Raw genomic sequence first — 8,945 nt, 5'->3', positions numbered from 1 at the left:
ATGTATGTGTGCAAACTGCCATGCTTCATGGCAGTGAAATGATCCACTGGATGTGTAATGTCAGTGTGCACACATAACAAAGTGTAAGCGCCCTGAGAGAAATGTTGAACATAAGAAGAATTGGATGTGGAATGCAAGAGAGACGGATGGATGAGGAGAGCTGTTTGAAGAAGTGCTATTCCCAAATAGGGGAAGGAATCCAGGGTAGAGGGAGACCCAGGAAGACATGGGATGAGGTGGTGAAGCATGACCTTCGAATGTTGGGCCTCACAAAGGAAATGAAGAAAAACAGAGACCTCTGGAAATATGCTGTGACTGAGAAGACGCAGTAAATAAAGTGAGGTCACAGCTGTAATCTACACCAGTGTCGCATAACCAGCCAACTCAAAAAGTACTTTTGGATCTGACATAATCAAATGGAAATTGTAGTTGTGGTCCCTGTGCTGGTGACACATAAAAAGCACCATCCGAATGTGGTTGATGCCAGCCCCCTCGCCCTGACTGGTTTCTGTGCCGGTGGCATGTAAAAAGCATCTTCCAAACGTGGCCGATGCCAGCACCACCTGGACTGGCTCCCGTGCTGGTGGCATGTAAAAAGCACCATCCAATCGTGGTCGATGCCCGCCCCCTCTGGCTCCTGTGCCGGTGGCATGTAACAAGCACCCACTACACTCGCAGAGTGGTTGGCGTTAGGAAAGGCACCCAGCTATAGAAACACTGCCAGATCAGACTGGAGTCTGGTGCAGTCTCCTGGCTTTCCAGAACCCAGTCGAACTGTCCAACCCATGCAAGCATGGAAAACAGATGTTAAACGATGATGATGATGATGATAATGATATAAAAAGTTATGAGGAATTTATATGGTGCTCTTAGAGTCCTGTTTCATCATTTTCATAGTTTTGCCATGCTGTAAGAATTTTTTTTTATGCTCTACTTTACCTGATATTATAATTTCCCTCAAATTTAATTTTACTTACAAGGTGCTGCTGTGACAAACTGTTGTTATATGGTAGATAGAAGGGAGAACAAATGATATTTTTTATCCCATTATACATTTCTTTAATAAAAAATATTCCTTTTATACATTTTAAACGACTGAAAATGTCTCTTTTCTTTTAGAAATTCTAATTTCGTTTTTCATACATGCACTTGCTTTTTCTTCATTGTGAAAATACAACAAAGGAGAGAAAAGGGAAGATTTTTTTTATTAAATAAGAGTTGGAATTAAATGTTTCAAAATGTAAAATACAATAAAATGTTTTGAAACTAGTAAGGAAAAAAATGAGGAATCAGAAATTACTCATTTTGTCCCAGTTAGCAATTTTGTCTGAAAAAATGGTTAGATTTAATGAAAAACATTTGAATATATATATAATAATTCTAAAGCCCAAAATAAAGTGCTTTTAGCTGTAATTTTATAAGTAAAACTAATTTCAAAATTTTAATTTTGGAACATATTTTGTACTTACCTGTTTGGAAGATTTTGAAGACTTACTGAAGTAATAAAGCTTAGCAGTGCTAATATATGTGTTTGTGTGTGTGTGCGCGTGCGGGCGCACCCCTTTATCTGGAAACGACCAATTTGAGGGCATTGGTCAGTTGCATTGGAAACAGGAATTAAAAATTAGAGACAATAAAACTTATTTTTCAGTCTATTTCTACACACACACACACACGCACACGCACACGCACACACACACACGCGCGCATGCATACATACATACATACATAAATGTTTTTTACTTTTCTCTGGCACCATGCTGGTTTTGGGGACTGGTGTCACTAAAGTAGAAAAATCTGCTTTTCTTAATTCTATAAACTGTTGTCACTACAGTGGAGAAAATCTTTGGTTATTTATCATTAAAGAGAATCCACTACATTTTTTTAAACAGTACAGATGCTTGTTGTTTGAAAGGTAGCCTCTTCATGCAAGATTGATGGGAAGTGCACCATATCCTTTGTAGAAAGGAGTTCTCAATATTAAGGGGAGGCCTGGGGCAATTGCACTTTTGGCACCCCCATAAATCCAATCCTGCTGATAAGTACAATGGTAATTAAAAGAAGCAGCGAGAAAAAGAAGTTTGAAAGACAGTTTGTAGAAAAGGAGAGGTGAAGTTTCACTTCTAATGAAAAGCATTTTCTGACTAGTAAAGACTGATTTGAATGGTTTACGATCTACATTTACTACCATAGTCTCATATCACTATGTAATGTTTATGCTGCTTACATATACTTTATAGTTTAAACCTTGTGTCATCATCATTTTAATGTCTGTTGTCCATGCTGGCATAGGTTGGATGGTGTAACCAGAGCTGGTAAGCTGAGGGGCTGGACCAGATTCGAGTCTGATTTGGCAAAGTTTCTACAGCTGGATGCCCTTCCTAACACCAACCATTCTGATTGTTGCGTGACACCAGTACCTGCTACAAGTATGATTTCAACTGGCTCAATGGGTCGTCTACTCAAGCATGGCATATTGCCAAAAGTCTTGGTCATTTGTCTTTGACTCTGTGAGGCCCAACACTCGAAAGGTGCTTTTTATGTGCCACTGGCACAGGTGCTAGCTACATGACACCAGCATTGGCCATATTGCCTCCATGAGGCCCAATGCTCGAAAGGTGCTTTTTACATGACACCGGCATCAGCCACGATTACGATTTCACTTGACTTGATGGGTCTTCTCAAGCAAGGCAAAGGTCTCGATTACTAGACATTGCCTCTGTGAGACCCAACATTCCAAGATCACCATCTTATCCCATGTCTTCCTGGGTCTACGCCTTCTACAGGTTCCCTCCACAGGTTCCCTCCACAGTTAGAGATCGGCACTTCTTTACACAGCTGTCCTTGTCCATATGCATCACATGACCATACCAGCACAGTCATATCTCTTGCACACCACATCTGATGCCTCATATGCCCAACTTTTCTCTCAAGATGCTTACACATCCAGCGATGCATGCTAGTTTTACTTCTTTCAAGTCTAGGCATGTCCTCAGCAGTCACAGACTATGTTTCACTGCCATGTAGCATAGCTGTTTGCACACAGGCATCATACAGTCTGCCTTTCACTCTGAGGGAGAGGCCCTTCTTTGCCAACAGAAGTAGGAGCTCTCTGAACTTTGCCCAGCCTATTCTTATACTCACAGTTACCCTCTCAGAGCATCCACCTCTGCTACTGACTTGGTCATCTAGATAGCAGAAGCTATCAACTACCTCTAGCTTACCCCACTGGAATTTGATAGAATCTATTTTCTGTGCATTTTTAGTGTTTATTGTACCTGTGTACCTTCCACACACAAAAACTATTTTCACAGTTAATCTTCCTCTGATATTGCTGCACCTTTTATGTTTCCATAGCTTGCACCGAGTACATGGAATTTCTACCTATGCCTTTCCTACAGATCAAGCAGGACTATCTATTTGAAGGGATTTGTGATTTGTCTGCTTTCCTACTTACTGAGACTTCGGTTTTTGCTAGGTTAACTTTAAGACCCTCTGATCCTAATCAGAGGGTCTTAAAGTTGCTTCTATACTTGAAATATTTTCTTTAGTTCTGGTAGTGATTCAGCTATAAGAACAAGGTCATTAGCATAGAGGAGCTCCGTTATTGTTTGGAGGACCATGATGAATAGGAGGGGACTGAGGACTGATCCTTGATGAACCCCTACTTGTACCCTGAATTCATCGTTATACTCGTTGCCAACCTTCACCTTACTGACTTCATCCTTGTACATGGCTTGTACATCTCTCACCAATCACTCATCTATTTCTAGTTTCCACATTGACCACCAGATAAAGGATGGGGGACCCTGTCAAAGGCTTTCTCCATGGTAACAAAAGCCAAGTACAGAGGTTTGTCTTTGGTTGGGTACTTCTCCTGCAGCAGGAATATAGCATCAGTAGTGCTTCTCCCTGGCACAAAACCAAACTGCATCTTATCTAGATTAACTCTCTCCCTAATTAGTTGGGCTATGACCCTCTCTGTGACTTTCATCACCTGATCCAGCAATAGAGAATTTTTTTTATGTCCTACAGAGGTTATAACTCTTTGAGAATATTTTTTCTTACCCAGACTATTATTATATTGTCACTACAACCATCTTCAGCCAAACTCTTATTATACTGTTACTACAACCATCTACAATTCAAAAGTGGTATTTTGGATACAATTGTCGTGACATCCTGTTTCAAATGAACACAATTTTTTGCATTTCCACCATACTGTCTCATATTCCTTGGTCCCATCTTTCATTCATTGAAAATATGTTTTTAATTGTAAGTCTGTTGCTTTCAGAAAGAAAAAAAGACCATCAAAAATATATTAAATAAATAATTATCATACAAGAATATAAATAAATTTAATTCTTCAAAAAATTATAATCACTGTTTCTATAACCATATAATTCCTTCATAGGAAAATTATTCAGATTACCTCTGTAGATATGTGTGGTAAGGAAAGTCAATTAGATGCTTGAGTATGACACAAAAACAAGCCAGATATGGATTAGATTTGAATTGCTCTTAACAAGCCAGATGTGGATTAGATTTGAATTGTTTTTTTTTAAAATTTGCCACAGATATTCATTTGATCAATCCAAGAGGTTTGATATTATAAATTACTTTTGACTGGATTGAATCTAAACTGTAAATCTAATGTTTTAATCTTTGTAATTTTTACTCACAAAATACTACTAAAATACTGTTACTACAATCATCTACAATTCAAAAGTGGTATATCATCACCATGACACTTGTCTTTTGCACTCAAGAACAATCTATCCGTCAACTTTACTTAAATGAACACTTTTGCATATTTACATACCTCATATCAGTGCATACACTTCTATTATATCAGTTCAGCTTGACCCTAAAGTATGCTCCACTAGTGGGATATGGGTTGTAGGTTACTTCAGAATGGGATGTAAGTAACAACTAAAGAAAACTTGCAATAAAATTTTAATTGAAACTTCTTTTGAATATATGTATGCTACATCCTAGTTTTGTTCATGGTGAGATGTATAATTTGTGGAAAATCAAAGTGGGGCATGGAACAGAATGGCTGAGAAATACTAACTTAGAGCATGAAAACTCACTGATAAGGTGGTTGCAATGCTTAATCATGTTATATTTGGGAAAATTGAATAGTTGTTTTCTAAGAATTATTATACACCATATTGTTCTTTTTTTTTTTTTTAATGGCTTAGTCATCAGAAGGGTAGTACTCTTTCCAGGGCCTCTGAGATTGCCGGGAAAGGAGGGAGTTATCTTCAGACCAGAGATCTGGCCTGAATGCTTTGACTGAGTGAACTCTGTCAAAGATTCTCAAGGGCCATTTGTGTGAATTAAACAAGTAATTTTGAGCTGGGTTTAGTCATCTTTTATTTTATAAATGCAATGCTTCTAATCTTACTATTTCATTTTAGTTGAGTTAAAAAAATTATTGAAAAATGAAATCTTCAGCTTCCTGGTTTATGCTAAATTTATAGTTTTGTTCATACTTGTGCAGGAGTGCATGCTTTGTTGTATCTTCATTTTATTTTAAAAAGTGATATTTTGCTTTAATTTCAGAATACTGTAAAGCAAAAGGCTATGCGAGTATTGAAACAAAAGAAAATGTAAGTATGTATGATGTTCAAGTATGAAAATAAGCTGTTTATTATTTTTGTTTCTCAAATATTCCAAATACCTTCTACATTCAGATGTAAAAATGTATCCATTGTTATTGATATAATCTTTAGTGGCAGAATTACAGATTCAAATCCAAAAATTTTCAGTGCATAAGGAACAAAAATTAAAAACTTTGTTAAAATCTCAATCTCAAACATTATCAATGACATTACTGTTAAAGTGGAAATAAGAGACAAAAGATTTCTTAACTAATACTGCAAAGATATCTTTTGAACAAAACTAGTAAAAGCCACAGTTAACTGAGTTATAGATGTCTGCTTTAAAATCAGGTGAGAAAGGATTTTGAAAAAGTAGTAGCCCATTAATAATGCTATGAAGGATGAGGAGATTAATTAAGAGGGGGACTGATAGGTATCAACAAGAGTAATTTCATTTAACCAGGTACTTCTACTGCAGTTCTCACTGGGAAGATGGCATAAGTAGTACTTCCTCCTGGCAAAAATCAAACTGAATTTCATTTTGGCTAACTCTCTCCCTAATCATTTGAGCTATAACTTTCCATGAATTTCATGACTTGGACTAGCAATTTGATATCCCTGTAGTTTCCCATCTCTAAGGTATTTCCTTTGCCCTTGTAACAGTTGACTCTAATACTGCTATACCAGTCATGGCACATGATACCTTCCTGCACAACCTCATCTGTTATATGTGTGACTAGTTTGTATCCTACTCCAAAATCTCTGCATAATTACTGGTGAACCAGGAGCTTTCTTTACTTTCTTATCCTTAATTGCTTTATCTGCTATGCTACTGTCTACTAGAATAGTTAGTCCTATTGGATTCATGCTGGCAAGGGTGTCTTTCTCTCATGCATTCTCTACATTTATAGTCTTTCTCAGTGGCACTTCTGTACCTCTTTCATTTCAGAATCACTAAGTGGGATATCCTGTTGGAACTTACAGTTGTTTTCTATGCTGTATTTCTCTGTCCTCCCCACTATTGACAAATGCTTCAATTTGCACTTCTCTAAATTTCTGAATGTTAACTGGATCTTTAATCTTTCCACACTGATTTCTTCTGGAAAGTCTTTCTGCTCATGATTATCTATCCATCTCATTTTCTGATTAGAAGGAAGTCTATCCAATAATTTTTACATCACTAGATTTTGTAGCTATTTAAGCAATGAATTTGTGGATGGTTAATGGGTTAGATGTGGTGCTGAAGAAGGCGCAAGAACTCTTTAAATATGTATATACACCCATTAACTATTTTCCCATCTTCAATTTTGTTTACATTAGACTTATTTGGATACAAAATGTCATAACAAATCAGCGCTGGCTATAATTTCTACAGAAAATCTGTAGAGATAACCTTAACATGTGATGTAATAGCACTGCTGACACAGTAGAACATGATATTGACTTATAAAGCATTTAATTTATTTTGCAGTATTATGGTTGCATATTGAACCACAATGTCCTTTCAAGTAATTAATATGTGTGTGTGTGTGTGTGTGTATTCTTTGATTCTTTTATTTGCTTCAGTCATTTGACTGCGGCCATGCTGGGGCACTACCTTTTTTAGTTGAAGAAATTGACCCCAGAACTTATTCTTTGTAAGCGCGGTACTTATTCTATCAGTCTCTTTTGCTGAAACACTAAATTATTGGGATGTAACACTGTGGGATAAACAAAGATACACTCATAAATAAATATATATATATATACAATGGGCTTCTTTCAGTTTCTATCTCCCAAATCCACTCACAAGGCTTTGGTCAGCCTGAGGCTATAGTAGAAGATATTTGCCCAAGGTGTCATGCAATGGAACTGAATTCAGAATCATGTGATTGGGAAGCAAGCTTCTCACCACACAGGCATGCCTGCCCCTATATATATTGGGTGGTAAGCTGGTAAAATGGTTTGTGTGCTGAGCATGTTCTAAGTTCAGATTTCACTGAGGTTGACTTTGAATTTTCATCCTTTTCCAGGCTCAATGAAATAAGTATCAGTTGAGCACTAGGTTTGATATAAATCGACTTAACCCTCTCTCAAAATTATTGGCCTGGTACCTTAATTTAAAACAAATATATATATATATATATATATAAATCAAATCACAATCAAATGGAAATTGTTGTTGTGATCCCTGTGCTGGTGGCATGTAAAAAGCACTATCCGAACGAGCCCGATGCCAGCACTGCCTTGACTAGCTTCCATGCCAGTGGCATGTAAAAGGCACCATCCAGTCATGGTCGATACCAGCCCCCTCTGGCCCCTGTGCTGGTAGCATGTAACAAGCACCCACTACACTCGCAGAGTGGTTGGCGTTAGGAAGGGCATCCAGCTGTAGAAACACTGCCAGATTAGACTGGAGTCTCATGCAGCCTCCTGGCTTCCCAGACCCCAGTCAAACTGCCCAACCCATGCCAGCATGGAAAACAGACGTTAAACGATGTTGATGATGAAATCAATGAAATTCTAGCTTAGTTTGATTTTCACGTTTTATTATTTGCAGTTCTTACAATTTTACAATATTGAAATAAACTAGTACTTTGATGTGTTAATGTGTGGTGACCATAGTTGGGAGCAGTATTCCAAGCAGCTGAGGCCATATGCCCTCCAAAGGATCATTAATGTCTCCTTTTCTCTTGTTTTGAAAGTGTGGAGGATCCATCTAGCCTGCTATTTGCATTTTATTACCAAATTAGTAATATGCACTTGAAAAGATGCATCATTGTTCATGTCAATGCCCAGGTCATGCACTGATTTTGATTCAGGGATTCCAATTCCTCCTGGACCAGTGCATCCTGTTTGCATGTCATTTAGCTTTGTGTGCTGGTAGTATAGGGCCTGGAATTTTCCTGCATTAAACTGCAAGTTGTTGTCCTCAGCCCACCTGTATATTGCATCCAACTGCTGCTGCAGATGTTCAATATTTCCAGGATTTTGTATTGTCTGAGAGACTTTTCTGTCATCTGCATAGCTAGCAAGGGTGGCTATCTGAGAGGGCCACCATGAATAGGAATGGCCCTAAGACAGTGCACTGTGAAACACCACTTGCTACTTGTGTTTCTTTGGAGGTGGCTCCATTGGCCATCACTACCTGACGTCTATGTTTTAAAAAGTCATGCTGCCACTCTCTATGTTTTCCACTTATGCAGATATCACTAATATCTTCTACATTGACCCTGGTATTCGGGGAGTTATTATTAGAACATTTTCTATTTGGGTAACAGGAGTCTCATTTTTTATTATTTATAGAAGTTATGGTAGTTATCAGTTGAACTATATATATATATATATATCATCATCATC

The 8,945-nt window shown here is 37.7% G+C and overlaps 1 protein-coding gene across 1 annotated transcript in view; it reads left to right on the top strand.

Annotated features, from left to right (window-relative positions):
- LOC106875340 (charged multivesicular body protein 5-like) overlaps positions 1-8,945 on the top strand; it is a 45,919-nt gene that overhangs the window by 34,073 nt on the left and 2,901 nt on the right. The window contains exon 3 of the mRNA XM_052973827.1: positions 5,569-5,615. Coding sequence (XP_052829787.1) covers positions 5,569-5,615 — 47 coding nt within the window. The remainder of the gene's footprint in view (positions 1-5,568; positions 5,616-8,945) is intronic.

The sequence above is a fragment of the Octopus bimaculoides genome, chromosome 17 (assembly GCF_001194135.2).
Source record: "Octopus bimaculoides isolate UCB-OBI-ISO-001 chromosome 17, ASM119413v2, whole genome shotgun sequence".
Classification (NCBI taxonomy): Eukaryota; Metazoa; Mollusca; class Cephalopoda; order Octopoda; family Octopodidae; genus Octopus; species Octopus bimaculoides.
The sequence above is the reverse complement of the archived record's forward strand: the minus strand, read 5'-3'. Positions and strand labels throughout refer to the sequence as shown.